Consider the following 22482-nt stretch of genomic DNA (forward strand, 5'->3'; position numbering starts at 1 on the left):
ATGGGCATAATCGATCCCGCGCTCCATTTGGCATCCCTCAATTTGTTACGCTTTGGGCTACCCCCGGCAGTTTGTTACGCTTTGGCTGCCAGCAGCGTTCGCTGCCCTTGGGTTCGCTCGAAACCAGTCAAATGTCACGAGGTAGGCCTGGAAAGAGGGAGAAGCGCGAGGACGAGGTGTGGCCGCATCAAGCAGCACGTCAGGAGGCGGTGACGGTAAGGGCAACAACCAACCAGGGCTCGGTGGGCATGGCTTAAGAGGGCGTGGTAAGGGCGCATCTAGCAAGTGCTGGAAGGTTCGCTGAAAAGGCTATATAAGTGCGTGCACAAAGCCCTTGAAAGGACTGATGAGCGAGGGGCTTTGTGAGAGGACTGCAAGGAATCGCGCTTTGTGAAGAGAACTTGCAGAGGATACGCACACTGTAAGAGGACTTGGCCGATTTGCGCTCTGTGAGAGGACTTCTGCGGGAGAGGCGCTTTGCCAGTGAACTGTATTGGGAGCGCATATAAAGCCCGGTTCATCTATTATGTACGCGACCGTGGTCGCAAGTAACCGCCCAGCCAGCTTTACCTTTCGCCCCACATTTAACCCCGTAATTGTCTGATCCACGCCAACGAGACGCGGAGAGCTTCTGCCGCCCTGACCATCTGCTTTGCGGTGCGAGTCGGGAACCGGAGCGGACTGCCTGGACATCATCCCTGGACCATCAACCCGACCATCTACAACCCCGTGTGAGTGTGTCTGAGTGTGAAACGGGCCCGTGTCCTGGGATAAGTATAAGACTGTATAAGCTGCACTGTGTGTTCTTCTTGTCCTTCCTGTAAAAAATTGTAAATAAACCAATCTGTTCTTCCTGTCTTTCCTAATTCGACCGTATCAGTGTTTTCCTCCATTGGGTAAGCGTGGAACGATCAGAACCGCTCGGATCGGGTTTAGTAATTGTTAACGACTCGGATCACGGTTCGCTATCGCTCGGCGTTTCCACCTACAACCGTGATTCGGGCGGGGTTTATTTCCTTGCTTCCTGGGCGGCGTTGGTACTTAGGTAATAGGAATTCGGCCGACCACCCTATTCGACGCCGTCCGGAAGGAACGTCATATCCCCGGATCCCGTCGGCTAGTAAAGGACAAGGGGACTAAACCCCCCCTTGGTAAGGGGAAAAGGTCGACCAGGAGATCCGCAACAATATGTCTGTTTTTATCTATGTGTGTGTTTTTGTGTATGTGTGTGTGTGTGTGTGTGTATGTTAATGTATGCATGTGTCTATGTGTGTGTGTGTATGTTAATGTTTGTGTGTGTCTATGTGTGTGTGTGTGTATGTTAATGTGTGTGTGTGTCTATGTGTGTGTGTGTATATGTTAATGAATTTGTGTGTCTATGTATGTGTGTGCATATGTTAATGTGTGTGTGTGTGTGTGTGTGTGTGTGTGTGTGTGTGTGTGTGTGTGTGTGTGTGTGTGACTGTGTGTGTGTGTGTGTCAGTTCCAGTATGAGCTACCTATCAATCCTGTATAAAAACAAAACATCATAAATGCAAACTCCTAATCAGTTCTCTAATGATATCGAAAGCCATCCGGCTCAGTCTCCTCTTCATCAATTTTTTCTGCATCCGTCAAATATCAGATTGCCAGATTCTGCCTCTGACTCCATGGAAGCAGATTTTGTTCAGTAATTTGCGATCAAGATTTTCATTCATTTTTTTCCAGAACCTTTTCATGATGTCCCCGCTCCAAGGACACATTCGACACCACCTTGATATCACCCCCGCTCTGCATCCCAACCCCATTCAGTTTGAGAGGCAATTCATTTTACACCATGAACGACAAGAAAGCGTTTTCATCATAAAATTATTTATTTAATGTAAAGCACCATCATATAAAAAAAATTAAGTCCTCAGTCGTTTCAGTTACAGTATTTAAGGGATTGCATGTACATGTCTGCTTACTGTCACATTAGGAAGCTTTGATGAGGGTCTTGTCCTGAACATTTTGAAACATATTGAACCAAAGAGGCGTTTCATTCATTATTCTATCGGTATGATGGTTAATAAACGCACAACACATCGCAGCGCAGCAAATGAGGTGAAATCCAGAGATCTGTAAAGCTTGGTGAAGGCACGAGGAGTCTGTGCAAGATGTCTGACACACTGAAACTTTGTCAGAGTGAGCACTGAGCACATCATTCTGCAAAAGGTGAAAGGTCACATCTACGACGGAATTCTTGGCCTCGTTCATGCAGCCACTTGTTGGACACTGAAAGCAGGAATAGGGAAGAGAAAGAAAATCAAACGTTAAAAAAAGAATGTTAAAGGATAAATAAGTTTATCAAGTCAATGCAACTTGAAGACGTGGTGAATATGGAGAAAATATGAGGATTGAAAGGAGGTGGTGGGAATATAGAGCGTACACCACAGAAAGGACGCCACGATGATTCGAGCGATTATATCGGAGAGATTGAGAAAATATGTCGGGAATTGAGAAGATGCATCAGGAATCAATAAGAGGGTTCATGAGAGAATCAGGACCAAGAGATGATGATGGGGGAGTAAGAGAGGATCAGGGATCAAGATGAAGGACCAATAGATCAAAGCAGGCACCATGAGAGATGCATAGTGATCAAAAAGGAATAGCAAGGATCAGAAAGGTGTCGAAGGGAGGACATATATATACATATATACTGGCATAAAGTCCGTCAAAAATGACGGGTTGGAACAGTTTTTGACGGTACAGCCACGTGAGCATGCCAAAGTCTGAAGTCTGGGCCTAGTGTCAGGGGTGCTGATATCTTCTTTATTTGTTAGACATCCTACAGACGTAAATGAACACTCGTTTTACTCTCCGCACATTGCACATCCCCCGGTGTGTACCCCGGTTTAGAAAGGGTTGGCGTCAGGAAGGGCATCCGGCCATAAAACATTGCCTCAAAAAGGGAACCATGCCAATTACAACTACATATGGGCAGGGTACAGCCCGAAGTACCCCGTGGGAGACCCCACTCCCTCTCGTCAAAAATCAAGATGGGGAACCCGATTAAAGCATGGGTGCAAATCACTCCATTTATGACGAAGAAACGTCTGATGCCCGACGTGGAGATCGGTTACTGAAGTTTGGGACATGGAATGTAGGGACAAAGACAGGGAGATCAGGAGAAGTGGTGGAAGTATTGGTCAGAAGAAGAGTGGACATATGTTGTGTGCAAGAGACGAGATGGAAGGGAAGTGGTGTGAGAATGGTGAAGGGTAGGCAGGGACAGAAATACAAGCTTGTGTGGCAAGGGTGCCCGGAGGGCATGAATGGTGTTGGTGTCCTGTTTTCTGAGGAGTTTGTAGACAGTGTGGTGAGTGTGACGAGAGTGAGTGATAGGTTGATGATGGTGAAAATGATGATTGGAAAGCTCTTGGTGAACGTCATCTCGGGATATGCTCCGCAGGTTGGTCGGAGCGATGAAGAGAAGGACAAGTTCTGGTGTGCCATAGAGAAGTTGATGGAAAACGTGAAAGATGAGGACGTTGTTGTGGTAGGAGGAGACCTAACTGGACATGTGGGAAGGAGTATGGACGGTTTTGAGGGAGTTCATGGGGGTTACGGATATGGTGTGAGGAATGAAGAAGGTGAAAGGATTTTGGAGTTTGCTGATGGAGCTGATTTGTTGATTTGTAATACTCAGTTCCAGAAAGAGGATAATAAGCTTGTTACATACACGTCAGGTTGGTCGACGACAACCGTTGACTACCTGATGGTGCGTAGGCAAGATAGGGGGCACCTCAGGTGGGTTGACGACATACACGTCAGGTGGGTTGACGACAACCGTTGACTACCTGATGGTGCGTAGGCGAGATAGGGGGCACCTCCGGGACACAAAGGTGATCCTGGGGGAGGAGGCTGTTCCACAGAACCACTTGGTTGTCTGCGACATAAGGGTGAAAGGTGCGAGGAGAGGTCGGCGGGTGAAGTACCAACCGAGAATGAAGGTGTGGAGGTTGAAAGAGGTGACAGTGAGGGAGGCATTAAAAGAGAGGTGGCAGAAGGCGAAGGGTACGGGAGCAGAAAAGGCAGAGCATGAAAGTTAAAAGGCAGCCAAGAAGGCTGCAAAGAAAGAGGTAGCAAAGGTGAAGGAGGCATGTAGGAAAATGTTCGGAGAACGCTTGGATTTGGAAGAGGGTCAGAGAGCAGTATTCAGGATTGCAAAGCAGATAGCGAAAGAGAGGTGTGATGTGATGGGGGTGAGTTGCTTGAAGGATGAAGTGGAACAAATCGTTGTGGACCCAGATGGAATTAAGGGAAGATGGAAAAGATATATGTAATGCTGTTGAATGCAGAGAATGAATGGGATGGCAACATAGAGAGTAACCCAGTTTTAGGACCGGCCGAGAAGATAACTGAGAGGGAAGTTGAGGAAGCGATAAAAACAATGAAGAGTAGAAAAGCGGGAGGACCGATGGGAGTTGTGGGAGATATGTTGAAGGCAGCAGGAAGTTGGGGTGTGAAGAGAATGAAAGAGATCTGTAATCTGGTGGTGAAAGAAGGCCGCATTCCAGTGGATTGGGAACTGAGTACCCTCGTCCCTCTATACAAGGGGAAAGGTGACCCTCTGGGCTGTGGCTCGTATAGAGCGATTAAGTTATTGGAGCATGCAATGAAGATATTGGAAAGGGTGTTGGAGAAGAGGATAAGGAAGAAAGTGAAGATCGACGAAATGCAGTTTGGATTTATGCCAGGGAGAGGAACGACAGAGGCACTTTTTATTGTAAGTCAGTTGCAGGAGAAGTACATGGAGACGAGGAAGAAGTTGTTTCTTGGGTTTGTTGATCTGGAGAAAGCATTCGATAGGGTTCCACGCAAAGTATTGACATGGGCATTGAGGAAGTTAGGAGTGCAGGAATGGTTGATCAGAGTAGTGATGGCAATGTACGAAAGAGCGCGCACAGATGTAACGACAAAGGACGGGAACAGTGGTGAGTTTGAGGTGAAGGTGGGAGTGCATCAGGGGTCGGTACTAAGTCCACCACTATTTGTAGCTGTGATGGAGGTGCTGGCTCAGAACGTAAAGGAGGGTTTACCGTGGGAGTTGTTGTATGCAGATGATCTGGTGTTGATTGCAGAAAGTATGGATGGACTGAAGGAGAAGATGAACAAGTGGAAGGAATGTATGGAGACAAAAGGTCTGAAGGTGAATATCGGAAAGACGAAGGTGTTGGCAAGTGGTAAAGCATGTGGTGAGGTGGAAATAACTGGGAAGTGGCCATGTGCTGTGTGCAGGAAGGGTGTCGGAGTGAACTCCATTCAATGTGCAATGTGCGCTGCGTGGGTTCATCAAAAATGTAGTGGTTTGAGAGGGTCATTAAACAGTGTGGCAGCTACATTCAAGTGTAAGGTGTGCACAGAGGGAGCTGTAGATGGAGGAAATGTTGAGTTGGATCTTGGAGATGGCGTGAAGCTGGAAGGTGTGAAAACATTTTGCTACCCAGGAGACATGCTGAATGGAGAAGGTGGATCGGACTCAGCAACGGTTGCTCGAGTGAGATGTGCATGGAAGTAGTTTCAGGAACTGAGTGGCGTGCTGATGAGGAGGGGAGTGTCATTGAAGCTGAAGGGAAAGGTGTATGCTGCATGTGTGAGAAGTGTTATGATTTATGGGAGCGAGACATGGGTAATGAACGTAGAGCAGCAACGAAGGCTGGAAAGGGTGGAAATGCGAATGGTTCGGTGGATGTGCGGAGTATCGTTGAGAGAGAGGAAGACAAATGATGAATTGCGAAAGATGATGGGAATAGAGCCTGTGATGGATGCTGTGAAGAGAAACAGGTTGAGATGGTTTGCTCATGTGTGGAGGAAGGATGAAAGTGACTGGTTGAGAAGTGTGATGGAAATGAATGTAGAAGGAAGTAGAGGACGGGGAAGACCAAGAAGGACTTGGCTAAAGATGGTGGAAGAAGAAATGCGGGCAAGGGGGTTAACAAGGGGAGATGTAAAAAATAGGGCAAATGAAGAAGATTGTCATGGGGCCTGCTCTGGCAGGGAAAATGGCCTTAAAATGCCTGTTGTTGGTTGTTGTGTATTAAAAGTCTGACGTTTCGAGAGCAAACTAGTTCTCTTCCTCAGAGGCGTTAAGTTTAATGTCAACCGTTAAGTTCCGTTGGGGACGCGGTTCACGTCATGTATTGGTCCAAGTCCTTGGCAATCACAGGGCTTTCTTGCATTCAAATGACTGTCGTTTTTGTTGGCATTGTAAGTGCTTTGTATGTGGGATGTAAGTCGATGTGTCGGTTTCTGGAGTTTTCAACAGAGTACTAGGCCTCGATAATCTCGCGGTTCACTCTCAAAGATCCTGCGCCAAGGATCATGGTCTGATTCCATGAGAACGAGTGTTGGCGTGTGCGTGTGTCGCAACCAAGGACAACCTATCTCGTCACCTTACAACACGTTTGTGTTTCAATGTGAATGAATCCTGGCAAGATTGAATAATGTATCGTATTAACTCGAACCCTGTCCAGAAGGAAAGTCCCACAAATGGGAAAGAAGAGTAAAAAAAAAAAGACAGAGTGGAGATGTGTAGCGAGGCTGGATTTTTGGAAATAAATCAGGGTGGGTTACTGGAAGAACATGCACATGTTGGAGGTAGGAGGACACATGATAGTGGAGATATGATATGAGGTGAGGCATCAAGGTGCTTGGTAGGGGTGGCAGGTAGCTTGGTGGGGATGGCAGAGTGCATGTGGAGTTGGCAAGACACGTGGGGCAGGGAATTTTGGAGGTACAGATAGGAAAGGCATTCGCTGGAAACCATGTTTCTCTTTTGGACCCCAAGCTCAACCAAACGAAGACAGACATTGTGATCAGGTTGAAGTAAAGGGTTCTTGAAAGGGTTCAGAATCATTGGAATCTCCCGCGATGAAGCTAACTCTGAGAGCCTTTCACTCACTCACTGTAGGCAGGTTGGTGGTCTTTCTGTCCTCTACTGACTCCTCTCTGGCCTAGCCCCCCTCCCCCACCCCCAGCCCTGTCTGTGCTCTGTCCTTCAAATATTCTTACAGGTCGCACAAGATCTGCCAGCAACCCTCTTATGGTGAAACAGCCAAAATCAAGACTCTCTGCTCACCTTCACTCCTTCATTCCTCTTTTCTTCCGCCTCTGGAGCAAACTCCCTCACTCTCTTCAATCCCACTCATCCCTCCAGGTCTTTAAAACAGCTGTTCACCACCATCTCTTATCTTCCCCCATCCAAAACCTTGATCTTTTCTACCCCCCGTTATTTCATCCCAGATCCACTTTTCTGAAATACCAACTTCACTCCTGGAATTCCTTCCAGTGTCCATGTGTTTTTTTTTCTCTCCCACCCCCCACCCCCCTTCCCACGCCTCCTCCCCCCAAGCCCTCTCCCTCCCATAGATCTCCCGATGTCCCTGCACTCACATGTTGTACTTGTGTGCTTCCCTCTCTCTCCCCATCTTGTCTCCCGCTCCCTTTATTTCGTCTTATGTGTCCGTTTGTTTGCTTTTGTCATTAATGTTAGCTCTCACACGAGCCTCGATCTTGTGTATATATCTATATATATATATTTGTGCAGCGTCTGTCCTGTCCTGTGTTGTCACTGAACTACTTTCTCAAACTTTTGTGAAATCGTACCAAACTTCTGGAATGCACATATCTCTCCCATCGGTATGTCCTAAGGGTATTCTTTTTGAAAAATTTTCCAATTCTTTTTTTTTTTTTTGGAATTTTTTGGGGAATTTTTTTTTTCAACTTCAAATAAGCCCGTTCCTCAGTATCGACGCTTGGTGCGGCGAGCGCAGCGAGCCGAGCCAAGCTAGTATATATATATATATATATATATAAAGCATGAAGGTAGTGGTGCATCATTATGACAGGACATGGAACGCAGGTTTGCGAACCAAGAAACGGAATGGAAATATGCAAAGAAGAAGCCGTGTTGGCATGAGATGTTTGGAAATGATAATCGTGTGTTGTGTCAATAAATATTCAGAAATCATCGTTCTCTGATGAACTGGCTCAAGGCATACATGGCGCGATCATACAAAAACTTAGAAGGTAACAATGGAACAATAGCGGGAAGGTAAGACAAAAGAACTGACCCCACTTGCTTCCCATGAGTACTGGACAACCTGCATGTCTTGTTCGATAATCTCCTTTTCCATTGGGAAAGAGGTTGTACCAGAAGACAGCGCTTCCCTGGACAAGGAAACAAGCACCAATCGAAAATGCTGATCGTCAAAATCACATGTTGTTCACATACCTGTGAATATTCATGTTACAACAATATCACAGCCAATCAGGAACCTCCAATAGCAAGACATGGCTGCCTCAACAGAAACGGACTCACTTGAAGAATATTTATCTAAATTTTACTAATTCTCAAATTCAATACATTTGCATATGGTTTACTTCAAGAGAAAAAAAGAAGTTTTGACCGTCTATTTTTTACTTCAAAAAAAGGTTTACCGAAAAGGGAAGTTCAACTGTTGCTTTTTCTTTTCTGACAATCCCGTCTGATGTTAAAAATCCGAGGGAGCAATTGAAAAATCAATAACTGCACAAGAAGTGCCAGGATTCGATGCTTTGATGCCTGGACATCTGTGTATATTTTTAAGTAACTTTTGTTTGTACTGGATGGCATTGGTGGTTTATTTATACTGGGTGGTTTTGGTGGTTTGTTTATACTGAGTGGTTTGAGTGGTTTGTTTATACTGAGTGGTTTTAGGTGGTTTGGGTGGTTTGTGTATATGTGTGTGTGTGTGTGTGTGTGTGTGTGTGTGTGTATACGTGTGTGTGTATACGTGTGTGTGTGTGTGTGTGTGTGTGTGTGTGTGTGTGTGTGTGTGTGTGTGTGCCTTATGTCACACTCATCCCATCACACTTTGTCACGCTTACACCTTCAAATTTCTTGCATTAGCCTTTGAATTTTCTCTTCCTCATCTACAATCTGAAAACTATGGGGGCCATTTTGTTTTTACATATTCATGGAAGTGAGAGTGGCAGGGGTGGAATTGGATTTGTACACACATGGTGAACAAAGCGAGGGAGAGGAGGGGAGGAGGGTGGTACAGATAGCATGTGTACAATATATATATATATATAGTTGCGGTTTTGCGAATAAAAGGCAACCCCCCTATAGTTAGTTACACCACAACATGTAGCCTCCTATAGTTAGTTATTTCTTCTTAAATGTAAAGCACAGGCCCTTTCCAGTGTTTAGAAAGAAAACAAATAATGTGTTGAGTCAGGCAGGATGATTGTAGGCCTCGTTAAAGCCTAAATTGCCTTGTCATGGGACTAGACTAGGCCCTGCAGGCCTGAAGGAGGAATAAAACCTTCCCCGAAGGAGGAACGAGACATTCCTGGGAGGAGGAGCAGCGAGCAACCAATGGGAGCTAAAGCGAAGGCATGGGGGAATGGCCGAGGGTGGCCAATGAGGGGCTGTCACGTCATTTGACCCCCGGCGGCCAATTGAGACCCATGGAACATTCAGGAAGGGGTTGGGGTTTTATAAAAACCCGGCCCATAACACATTCTCTCTCTCTCTCGCTGGGCTCCTGCTATCTTGATCAGTCCTCTGGGTCCTGTGCTCTCTGGTTCCTGCTCCTGGTTTGTCTTAACCACATCGTCCCTGCCGCGATCGTCTCCGGCTGTTGGCGCCTTGGGTTGGAGCAATTCCTGGGGCTTTCGTCCACCAAGCCCATTTGCACGAGCTGCACGACCAAGCCCATCTGGGCGAGCTGCACGACCGAGCCCATCCAGACAAGCTGGAAGAAGAGGCCGTGCTTCCCCGCACATTACCCTCCCTCCCCCCCCCCCTTCCCCGCACGAATGAGGGCCCTTGTCTGGGAACGTAGGTAAGGCTGTTAAGATTCTTTGCTTTGTCTGTGTTCTATACATACCTGCAAAGAAATACTGTGTTTGATACTTCCAACCTGGCGGTCGTTGTCATTTTCCATCCATTGACTTAGCATCGCCCGAATTAAAATCGCTCAATCGGGTCCGATAGTGTAACGGCATGGGTCACGCGACGCACAGCCGCTCGGGCGTCAGGAATAAGTGTGACTTGTGCGGGGTTCAGTCACTGTCCTCACGGCTGCGTGTGTCCGAAGGTATTCGGGTTGTGACCACTAACCCTCCCATGTGCAGCTACGGGCTCGGCGGCTGGAGTTGCCTAGCAATCTCGTGGTTGGCGGCCTCAGTGGAACCGGAGTTTGTGGGGGAACGGGGCATAAATCCCCCTTTGTATGTCGACGAACCCGGGATCCGCAACAATATATATATTGTTGCGGATTTGAGAATCCTGTCTTTGTAAATATCACCCTCTGTAAATAATGTAATAATTCCTTGTAAATACCTCCATTAATTGTAAAGATCAAAGGTCGTCCCCTTAGTTAGTCCATCGCATACATGTAGAAAACCATAGGATCTCTCCATAGTTATATCCTTATTATATGTCAGTATAAGGCTCTGTTTTTTCCACTAGTTCATTGCATTGCACCAAATCAAATAAGGTAGAATCCCCTTTCAATTGCCCCAAAACGCCATTACCAACTGCATTCGCCACCATGCCATGTGCTCTAACTCGGGAAAGAAGGGTGTGGCCCCACCCCGTCATCAGGAGGAGGAGTGAGCCAGCCCCGACCGACCAACCAAGAATGAGGGGTTTGGCTTGAGAGGGCGGAGAGAGAACCATCGAGCAGTTTCGCGAACGTCCCAGGGTGTGGCGCTATATAACCCGTTGCGCAGAGCCCCCACCGAGAAGGTTGAGAGAGTTGAAGGTTTGAGGGGTTTTGAAGAGTTGAGTTCTGTGAGGAGTTCGGCAGGAGGTTCTGAGTGCAGAGAGAGACGCGCAACCCGCAGGGGTACGAGAGGAAGACGACGCTGTTCCAGCAGCCCCTGCACGCGCACAGCTTTGATGCGCTGCTACACGGGAACCAGATTGCGGTGGAGTCGGTGGCCGTCCACTTCCAGCCCCGACGTCCCGTGCAGGATCAAGCTCCAGCCTGCGTCCAGCTGAACCTTCCTCTCCTTCCAGCCATTCGTTCCTGCCTTCATTCCCCATTCGTGTAAGTCTGCTCGTCGTCTGTCCTCTGTGTTGTCTGGGCTATAAGTTAAGCCTGTGTAGATAAGCTAGGAATTGCACTGTCTTCTTCTTCTTCTGTAAATTACTTTCGTTTCTTTCTCTTCTCTTTGATTGTGGTTGTGTAAATAATTAATAAATATCTGTTCCTTCACTTTGGTTTTCTTTTCCATCCGATCGCTTTCGTCCTGTCCCCCATTGATATACGTGGCACGATTTGGCCAACGCTCAGGATCGGGTTCGTAATTGTTAAATGGCTCGAACTCCGGCTTGCTAAAAACCACTCCGCAACTAGTCTATCTAAAACCGTGGTTCGAGCAGAAGTTATTCCCTCGTTCCCGGCTGGCGGTAGTAATTAGGTACGTAGCGAACCCCTAGGCCTAACAAACCCTACCTACCGTCGGTCCGGGAAGGATGTTGTAGCTTCAGGATCGGCGACGGCCAGTATAAAGGACAAGGGGTTAACCCCCCTTGGCAAGAGGAGCGCCGTCGTCCCAGATCCGTAACAATATATATATATTGTTACGGATCTCGGTTTCGGCAATCCCCTTACCGAGGGGGGTTTAATCCCCTCGTCTTTCACACTGGCCGTCCGAGTCCTGGAGCTATGACGTCACTTCCGGTCGGCGCTGAATAGGGTAGTTGGCCAATTATTCCTATGACCTAATTACCAGCACCTTCCGTTAGGCGAGGAAATGAGCCCCGCCCGAGCCGCGGCTGTAATGGACACGCCGAGCGAAGCGAGCCACGACTCAGGCCGTTAACAAAAGGACTAAACCCGACTATAGCGGTTGGCCAAATCGCACCACAGGTACTCAATCGGGAAAGGACAAAAGCGATCGGGGGAAGAAGAAACCAAAGTAAAGGAATAACAGGTATTTATTAATTATTTACACGAAATGAAGAGGAAACGAAAGGCAAAGAATATACAGAAGGAGAAGAAGAAGCAGGTACACAGGGCAGCCTTAAAACAGTCTTATATTATAACCACAACAGAACAAACACTCACACGAATAGGGATTGGCAGGAAGGAATGGCTGGAAGGAGGAGAAGGTCCAGGCAGGCTGGCAGGGCAGGAAGGTCCGGGCAAATGCACAGTGTCGAGGTTGGCTCCAGTCCACGCTCCGGGCTTGAGGCGAAAAACCCGGCGGCAGCTGCACGTATATGTTCACGCGGGCTGACAACGTGAATAGATGGCGTAATGTCAGCGGACCCACTCTTCTGCCTCACGATCCTTCGCACTTATCTCTCCTCTCCTCTGATCTCCTTCTCACCTCATCTACTGAAGCAGTCCCTCGCAGCCGCTTTTATTGTCCGTTGTTGTATCAAGCCGCCGGCTCCGATGACACGCCTACCGGTCGGCTCACCTCGGCCCTGGTTGGCCGGCAAGGGCTCGCTGGTTCCACCTCTGATGGTGAGTTCATGTGAGTTCATGTTCACCACTCCTTGTTCTGGTGTCCCGCCCCTTTTTTCCTCGGCTTGAGACCGCGTGCGTAATGGCGGCTTGGTGCCAGCAAACAGCCCAAGGCAAACGGCAGCGAACGCTGCCCTACCGCTACTGCACTTAGAAGAGCGGGAGAGATGATTGGGGAAATTGAAGGGGCCTATCTTATTTGATTAATGCAACGCAGATTCAACTATTGGGAACAGATCCTTAACTGAAACACATAATAATGAAATAACTACAGAGAGGTCCTATGGTGCTCTACGTGTTGCACATGGACTAACTAGGGTGCGATCTTTAATATTAGCCAATTAATGGGGATATTTACAGGGGATCATTTATAAGGGAACATTTACTAAAATTTACAAAGTGAAGGTTCTAAAAACCGTAACAATATTGTCAGGTCAGGCACAGCAAGGTGCTTGGACTAAGTGGGAAGGTGTGTGGGTGAGGATATTGAAGTGGCAAGAGATTTGGAGGATGGAGCCAATATTGTTGAATTTCCCGTTGCGGGCAACGTATGATGTGCTTTCGTCACCAGTAAACTTGAGATTGTGGGGGTTGTTGCAGGAGGAGAGATGCTATTTGTGTGGAGGTGTGGGAACGATGCAGCATGTAATGAGTGCATGTTCAGTAGCATTGGGAGCAGGACAATACAGGTGGCGACATGATCAGGTGCTGGCGGTGGTGGTGCAGATGGTGCAACAAGAGGTGTTGAGGTCGAGAGAAAGGAGAGTGGAGAAGGAGACTGATGGGGGAGAGGTGTGGTTTGTCAAAGAGGGCCAAGTGGTAAGAGGTGGAAAGAGGAGGAGGTGGAAAGCAAGAGGGCTGTCAGATGCTTGTGATTGGCAGGTGGTGGCAGACCTAAAGCCACAATTGGTATTCCTGGAGGAGATCTGTGTGACAAGGTTGTGGCCTGACATTGTCATTTGGTCAAGTGCAACAAGACAGGTCATCTTAGGGGAATTGTCGGTACCTTCGGAAGAGAACATGGAGGAGGTGCACGAGAGCAAGAGAGGAAAGTAAAGTGAGCTGGAGGCAGAGTGCCGGGAGAAGGGTTGGCGAGTTTCGTGTCAGCCATTTGAGGTGGGATGTAGAGGGTATATTGGCAATTCCTTTTCTGCATTTCTTGGTAGGCTGGGAGTGTGTGGGACAGAAAGGAGGATGTGTGACAAGGTGGCCCAGGTTGCCTTGAAAGGCTCATTTTGGATATGGAGGAAGTTTATGGAGGCACGTCGAACGGTGTGGTGTTTTTTTTTTTTTGTTACCATTATTATTTCTTATTTTGTGTACATGAGTGAATGGGTGAGGGTGTGTGTTTTTGCATGAATTAATTTTTGCATGAGTGTGTTTTTGTATGTTGAGTGGTGTATGATGTAAGGGTAGGTGGTTGGTTGGTTGGTGTTGTGTGTGTGTGTGTGTGTGTATGGGTGTGTATGTGTGTGTATGAATGATCTGGTGTGTTTTGTTGGTGAGTGGTGAAAGGTATAAACGTGGGTGTTTGAGTGTTCCACCATGTTTGTTTGGTGCTGTGGATTCTGGATGCGGAGGTGGTGTTGTTGTTGTTCGCACTGGCTGGGGGTGGGGGTATGTACGCATCCAGGTGCAGTTGCTGCATGTGGATGTGTATGTGCCCCTGCTGGCCCACCTTAGCTGACCGTATCGAGGTTGAAGGGCCGAAACGGGATGATGCTGAGGATCTCGACTGAGGACCCGGTCAGTGCGGCACACTTGTGACCAGGTGTGTTTTGAACTTATATATATATTATATAAGCGGCGCATCCAAGGAGGAGGGGGGTGCAGTGGGTGCGCACCCCCCCTTCGATCCAGGAGGTGGGTGCAGGGGTAGTGCGCACCCCCCCCCCCCCTCCCTCTGCAACGCAACGGCATGGATGTACTGGAGGCATACTCTATGATTGACGACAAGAAGGACGCGCTCACTCAACTACGGTCAAATGCTGAAACTGAATTCTCTCTGTGGTTCGATCACGCTCGGGCCATGATAGAATCTGTAGGAGGTGACGTCACAATACCGAGAGTTGCAAAACGACAAATCCATCGTCCAAACACTGCCGCCAATACTCCCTTGCTCTTCTACCTCAGAAACATGTCCATTCCATTTCTCGACCACCTCAGCCAGGAAATGGACACCCGATTCTGTGCTGAAAATCGGGAAGGTCGTGATCTGATTCTGCTGATGCCATCTGCAATAATCGATGATACCTGCGACATTCCAGCCCTACATCAGAAGCTATTGCGTTGGAAAAAGGACATGGAACATCCCGCAGGACTGATAAATGAGCTTAGAGACTGGCAGATGTCTTGGAGATGGAGGCCCAACAACGCGCTTCCACGCACATTCATGGATTGTTTCTGCGCAGTACATGGAGACGAATTTCCATCCATCAAAGTCCTACTCCATATTGGATGCACCCTCCCTGGAGGCTCCTGTGAGGCCGAACGCTCATTTTCTTGCCTGCGTCGTCTGAAGACCTACCGAAGATATTCCATGGGAGAAAGTCGGATGGGATCTCTGGCCCTCATGAACATACACCATGACGTCACCATATCCCCACATGATGTATGTGACATTTTCATTCAGAAACACAAGCGCCGTCTATTCCAAAATAGCATAATTTACCATTAATAAAATAATTCAAATTCCGCTGTCCGATCTGATCTCTTTTGTGGGGAGAACCCCCGGCCTTGAGCTTCACAACCTCGGCGCATGGCGGTGCCGGGTTTGTGGGGAGAACCCCCTGCCTTGAGCTTCACAACCTCGGCGCATGGCGGTGCCGGGCTTTGTGGGGAGAACCCCCTGCCTTGAGCTTCACAACCTCGGCGCATGGCGGTGCCGGGTTTGTGGAGAGAACCCCCGGCCTTGAGCTTCACAACCTCGGCGCATGGCGGTGCCGGGTTTGTGGGGAGAACTCCCTGCCTTGAGCTTCACAACCTCGGCGCATGGCGGTGCCGGGTTTGTGGGGAGAACCCCCGGCCTTGAGCTTCACAACCTCGGCGCATGGCGGTGCCGGGTTTGTGGGGAGAACCCCCTGCCTTGAGCTTCACAACCTCGGCGCATGGCGGTGCCGGGTTTGTGGAGAGAACCCCCGGCCTTGAGCTTCACAACCTCGGCGCATGGCGGTGCCGGGCTTTGTGGGGAGAACTCCCTGCCTTGAGCTTCACAACCTCGGCGCATGGCGGTGCCGGGTTTGTGGGGAGAACCCCCGGCCTTGAGCTTCACAACCTCGGCGCATGGCGGTGCCGGGTTTGTGGGGAGAACCCCCTGCCTTGAGCTTCACAACCTCGGCGCATGGCGGTGCCGGGCTTTGACCAGCACCTATTAAACTGCTCTATACACCTTAACATGGTGTGCATTTAGAAACATGGGAATTCTTCTGGATTCTTTGTAGTTAATGAGCCTAATTAACTCAGGAGATCATAACGATCATTTCGCGAGAAATACACAAATCAGAAATTCCATATCAGAAAGCTCCAGTAGAACTACACAAAAACATGACACACACACACACACACACACACACACACACACACACACACACACACACACACACACACACACACACACACACACACACACACACACACACATAATTCATCAATTTATAGCATAAGGAACAGCTGGGAAGTCGTTTCACCAGTTCCTCTTTCTGACCATTAGTCATCACAAATCTGTTAAACTGTTGAACCAGGGAGGAACACAAGGAACTGCAGAAACTTCCAAGAACGCACAAAATGCTGTTTCTGACGATCAATTTTTCAAACTTTCCTGGGGGAGGATCCAGGATGCCATATGTACATATATATATATATATATATATATATATATATATATATATATATATATATACAGCCACATATATATACATACGATGGGGGTGCGGTAGCAAATTTATTTATGCCAACAAAATATACATACAAATATACATACATACACATGCACAATACACATACAAAATATACAAAATATATATATATATATACATACAAATGAGTGTGGTAGCAAATTTATTACCTCCAACAACAAAGGTCGGTGGAAGGTATGTTTACTCCTGCCAGGGAGTAATGCATTCACTCGTGTCCGTGTCCGTGTGTGTGTGTTCGTGAACAAGATATCTGGAAAAGTTCTGAACGGATTTGGATGAAAGTTGGTGGGATGATTGCCCTTGGGATAAGGAAGAATTGATTAGTTTTTGGTGAAGCTCAGGATATTATTCCAGATCCAGGAATTTTTTGAAGGATTTTTTACCATTGGAAGATAGGGCTCATTTTTTTAACATTATCTTCTATATTTAACATTGTGATATGAAAATAGTTTTCATATTTGTTGTAAATGTAGTTTAAACTCGTGGTTATGCATAAGAGCGGTGTATTTTGTCAGCAGCGTCGTTTTCAAGGTATTTTGTTTTTCTAATAAAGACATATTCTGTCATTTTAAAACCACCAAAGTGTGTATTAGGTTTCCCCGTTTCATAAAATGTATCGTTTGATACGCATAAAGCTTTAAAACTGTTTTTTGTTTTTTTTAACCTCAGAAGAGATATCAACATTTACCTCAGCGAATGTCAATCGCGGTGTCAGTATTTGATGAACTTATAAAGGCTTAGGTGAGTTATAAGTGTGACCAGCATGTGCACGGGATTCTTCCCAGAAGAATGAGTGGTCGCATTAGCTTGTACGACTTAAAATGAGCGAGTTTTGTTTTCACGTTTGGGCCAGTTTTACATGTTGTATCCCTAAGGAATGAAACGAACGTTTTCCTGGCTTACAATTTTATTTGAAGTCACACACGCCTCAAAATACACTCACTTATATAGAATTGAACGCTGAATCCGAAAATGTAAGTGAAATTGGCTTGTTTTGTTTTTTTAACATTATCTTCTATATATTCTAAATATATATCTGTGCAGTGTCTGTCTTGTGTTGTCTTGTCTGATGTTGTCACTGAACTACTCCCTCAAACTTTTGTGAAATCGTACTATTCCAACTTGACCCACGGCGGGAGTATGCGCTCCACTGAGTGGCGTTCTAGTTTTTTAAAAGTGATTCTGCACCATTGAGTGACAGCGCTAAAAACGATATATAGCACGATATTTCGAAACATTGTGGACGAGTTATGACAAAATTAGGTGGATGACTTGATTATGTGAGAAGAACAAGTGATTAGATTTGCATTCAGTTCCAGATCCAGGAGTATGATCCAAATCATAAACCGTTCCGCTTGGTGGAGGTATGCAGTACGTGAATGCAGGAAAAGCTTAAAGTGGTATGAGACACGAGCTGAGTGAGTTAAAATACCTTCAGTGGTTTAACCACAGCATGTAAGTCTGTGAAAACAGTGTAGCCCCCTGCTGTGACGTCACTCATCTGGGGACAAAGGTAGATAAAAAAAACAAAAAAACACAAATATGAACAGATACTTGACACAGAAGTGAGTAGATCAGAAGTTGGGATTGAAAGATGAATGTGTAACTGCGATTGGCTTCCAGGTTTAGCTGCAAGCCATGCCCCGATATTGGAAATTGGTACTGAAATAAGCACGACTGGTGCTGGGATATTAAAGAATGGAGTGAAGGTGATGCTGCCTGGGATTTGGCAAGGTGAAAGATGTACGTAAAAGAGGAACGTAGCGATCCGATTCCCCGTTCCCAGCTCCTCAAACGCATCGGGTTCGTTATCCTGTAGCAAGAGTGAAAAAGGTTGTTGTGAATGAGTCAGAAACAACATAATTCGTACAAATATAATGGGTGTGTGACTGATGTGTGACAGGATGAGCATTGCCATGGAGAATACATTTTTGCGGTTTAGGTGAAGGTAGTTGGTGATGGCATCCAGTACGTACACTTCCAAAGTCGAAATGTGGCTCGTATTGTCCGGCTAAGCCATAGTTGGCCACCTTGGCAAGGAAAATAAGAGGTACAAGTCACACAATGTGAAGTCAAAATATTTAGCTGAAAAAATGAATTTGTAGACAAATGTCTACTGAGTGTATCTGAACGTTTCCCCAAATCGAAAAACCTTCGCTCTTCTTCCTTACAGCTTTCTATGTACCCGGGTTCTTTATTCTCATCACAATCTCCGAGATGTGGGCCCAAAGTGTTCCATAGTAAGCAGTCTCCAATGGAACCTTTCCAGGGTTAAATATGAGGATTGTTGTTGTTGTTCGGGTTAGGGTTAGGTTTTTATTGAAGGATGATTGACCATTAAAGACAAGTGCCTGTTTGGTCATTAGTCCGTCCCCTCCGCAGCAGGAGACGGGGTTTTGCAATCACTTATATGTGTCTGTCCGGGCTGTAATATTTTTACCATTTGAGTTTGTCATCAAATTTTCACCAAAGCTGTATTATGATAATATGGAGAAGGCAAATTAATAATCTTGTCAAAAGGTCAAAGGTCAGCATCACATAAAATCGTCAATTTTCATCCGATTGACCTTGAAATTTAAAGAATTTGCATATCGGGTCACCGAATTGGTTCACTAATCAAAAGGTAGGAGTCGATCGTTTTGTTTTTTGTAGATCAAAAGGTCAAAGGTCAACATTGCATAAAATCATCAATTTTGGTCCAATTGACCTGAAATTTTAAGAATTTGCATATTGGGTGACAGAATTGGTTCACCAATCAAAAGCTAGAAGCTGATTCTTTTTTTTAGATCTAAAGCTCAAAGATAAAGGATGCATAAAATAATCAACTTTCATTTTGCATTTTAAAAAATTGTTTTCGTTATTTTGTTCATATCGAAGAAGAAGAAGACTGAATACAAACTGACATGGGCAGGCTTTGCATTTTCAGATGTTTTCTCGTTTCCAATTGTTTTTTTATATATTGAGTCAATCCTTAGCTGTCTGTCCTACCTGTAGTTCTTCTGCTGTATCCACATTGAGTCCCGTGATGGTCTCAATCCGCCGGTTCAACTTCTTTACGATCCAGTCATGTTCCTCCCGTAGCCAAGCACTGTGACACAAGAATCATAAGAAGGGAAACTATAGTGAAGGAGATGTCAAACAGAAATATATACAGATTTATAATGTATATATATATATATATATATATATATATACAGTCGTGGACAAAAATATTGGCACCCTTGCACTTTTTTCAAATAACTCAAAATTTTGTCAAAAATAAGTTTAAATTAACAAAAGTATTTGGTCTTCACAATTCTTTATTTCACTGTTAATATTACAGAACCTTTGTTTTTGATTCAGAACTTAATATATTCTTTTAAATCAGAAAATATAAATAAATGTCAATGACAAAATTATTGACACCCCAGACTTAATATTTGGTAGCACGGACTTTGGACAAAATAACTGCAGCCAAGCACTTCCTATCGCCATGAATGAGCTTCCTCCACCTCTCTACTGGCAGATTGTCCCACTCTTCTTGTGCAAACTGCTCCAGTTCTCCCAGATTTGAAGGGTGCCTTCTCCCAACTGCTGTTTTCAGATCTCCCCACAGGTGTTCAATGGGATTTAGATCTGGACCCATTGCTGGCCACTTAAGAACCGTCCAGCGTTTTGTCTTGAACCATTCCTGGGTGCTCTTTGAAGTGTGTTTGGGGTCATTGTCCTGCCGCAAAACCCATGACCTTTGACGGAGACCCAGCTTTCTGACACGGGGTTGAACATTGCGCTCCAAAATGCCTTGGTAATCTCCTGATTTCATGATGCCATGCACACATTCAAGGCACCCAGTGCCAGAGGCAGCACAGCAACCCCAAAACATCACTGAACCTCCTTCATGTTTGACTGTAGGGAAGGTGTTCTTTTATTTGAAGGCTTCATTTTGTTTACTGTAAACATCGAGATGATGTGCTTTACCAAAAAGCTCTAATTTAGTCTCATCTGTCCACAGGACATTCTCCCAGAATGATTTTGGCTTGCTCAGGTGTGTTTTGGCAAACTCGAGTCAGGCTTTCTCAGCAGTGGGGTCCTTCTGGATCTCCTACTATAGAACCACGATAGTCAGAGACCCATGGTCCCTTTCATCGAGTTGGCAACGGATGGTGCGAGTTGAAACTGTCGTACGTTGTGCCTGAAGGTCAGCTTGAATCTGTTTGGCAGTTGATCGAGGTGCTTTCTACACCATTCGAACAATCCTTTGCTACAATCTTCGATCAAGTTTTCTCTTGCGGCCACGTCCTGGGAGGTTGGCTACAGTGCAATGGGCCTTAAACTTCCTGATAACATTGCGTATGGTGGACACAGGAACATCAAGGTCTCTTGAGATGGACAGGTAGCCTTGAGATTGTCCAATGTCCATGCTTGGCTACAATTTTGTGTCTGACCTGCTCAGACAATTCTCTGGTTTTCTTTCTTTTCTCCATGCTCATTGCGGTACACACAGTGACACAAAACAGCAGAATGACTCTTTTTCTCTATTCAAACTGGTTGAATGAGTGATTTTTATATTTCAGGCACCTGCAACTAACCACAGGTGAGTTCAATTCCAAAGTAAAGGAGAATCACCTGCTTGAAATCTATTTATTTCAAACAACTTCTAAAAGGTGCCAATAATATTGTCCGGGCCATTTTAGGGTTTCTGTGTGGAATAAGCTAAGATTTAGCAATTATTTCAGCTTCTTTTGTTTTGTTCCGCTGCAAACCAAAGAAATACAAATGTGGATACCAAAATATTTTTTATTTCAACAATTTTCTGGAAGAAATGGTGCATTATTTGAAAAAAGTACAAGGGTGCCAATATTTTTGGTCACGACTACATACAGTGCATTCAGAAAGTATTCAGACCCCTTCACTTTTTTCACATTTTGTTATGTTGCAGCCTTGTACTGAAATCGTTTAAATTCATTTTTCCCTCATCAATCTGCACTCAATACCCCATAATGACAAAGAGAAAACAGGATTTTGGAAAGTTTTGCAAATTTATTAAAAAGAAAAAACTGAAATATCACATTTACATAAGTATTCATACCCTTTGCTATGACACTTCACATATAGCTCAGGTGCCTCCCATTTCTCTTGATCATCTTTGAGTGTTTCTACACCTTGATTGGAGTCCACCTGTGGTAAATTCAATTGATTGGACATGATTTGGAAAGGCACACACCTGTCTATATAAGGTCGCACAGCTGACAATGCATATCAGAGCAAAAACCAAGCCATGAGGTCGAAGGAACTGCCTGCAGAGCTCAGAGACAGGATTGTGTCGAGGCACAGATCTGGGGAAGCCTACAAAAAAAATTCTGCTGCATTGAAGGTTCCCAAGAGCACAGCGGCCTCCATAATTCTTAAATGGAAGAAGTTTGGAACAACCAGGACTCTTCCTAGAGCTGGCCGCCCGGCCAAACTGAGCAATCGGGGGAGAAGGGCCTTGGTAAGAGAGGTGACCAAGAACCCGATGGTCACTCTGACTGAGCTCCAGAGATCCTGTGTGGTGATGAGAGAAACTTCCAGAAGGACAAACATCACTGCAACACTCCAACGATCTGGGCTTTATGGCAGGATGGCCAGACGGAAGCCTCTCCTCAGTGAAAGACACATGAAAGCCCACTTGGAGTTTTAGTTCATGGTGTTGTGTCATTGCAGTGCAAAATTTGCTACACGAGTGGAACCAATGTTTTTTGGAATCCTTATACCCTAGGCAACAAGAGCTGAGTTGGTTCCATTTTTTTCAATGGCGTCTTTGGCGGCAATTTTGACTTTCAAAATGGCCGCCATTTTTTGCAATTTTGTATATATCTTTTCACATAAAACACTTTGATTAACCATTTTTTCTGGCATTTTTGTCATTCCTTGCACAGAAAATCCACCAGAACACTTATATCCAGTTAACAGACGTTTTTTGAGAAATATCTTTGGCTAACAACTTGTTTTGAGCATAATCTAGTGGGTTGTAGCTTAAGAAGTATAGGCACAAATTTTCTAGAGACGCCAAGTACAGGAGGAAATCTGGCTGCTTCAGTGAACGTGTGAAGTTAATC

The 22482-nt window shown here is 45.8% G+C and overlaps 1 protein-coding gene across 4 annotated transcripts in view; it reads right to left on the minus strand.

The window, feature by feature from the left end:
• Positions 1-1834: 1834 nt before the first annotated feature.
• The window catches only part of LOC137438611 (prolyl 4-hydroxylase subunit alpha-1), a 113604-nt gene continuing 92956 nt past the window's right edge, over positions 1835-22482 (minus strand). For all 4 annotated transcript variants that reach the window (XM_068133813.2, XM_078767102.1, XM_068133815.2 and 1 more), the window contains 6 exons: positions 19394-19493; positions 18382-18435; positions 18153-18218; positions 17838-17906; positions 8094-8190; positions 1835-2253 (listed from right to left, as the gene is read on the minus strand). In XM_068133813.2, coding sequence (XP_067989914.2) covers positions 2180-2253; positions 8094-8190; positions 17838-17906; positions 18153-18218; positions 18382-18435; positions 19394-19493 — 460 coding nt within the window. In that variant the 3' untranslated portion in view covers positions 1835-2179. The remainder of the gene's footprint in view (positions 2254-8093; positions 8191-17837; positions 17907-18152; positions 18219-18381; positions 18436-19393; positions 19494-22482) is intronic.

The sequence above is a fragment of the Myxine glutinosa genome, chromosome 13, assembly GCF_964187855.1.
Source record: "Myxine glutinosa chromosome 13, kmMyxGlut1.1, whole genome shotgun sequence".
Classification (NCBI taxonomy): Eukaryota; Metazoa; Chordata; class Myxini; order Myxiniformes; family Myxinidae; genus Myxine; species Myxine glutinosa.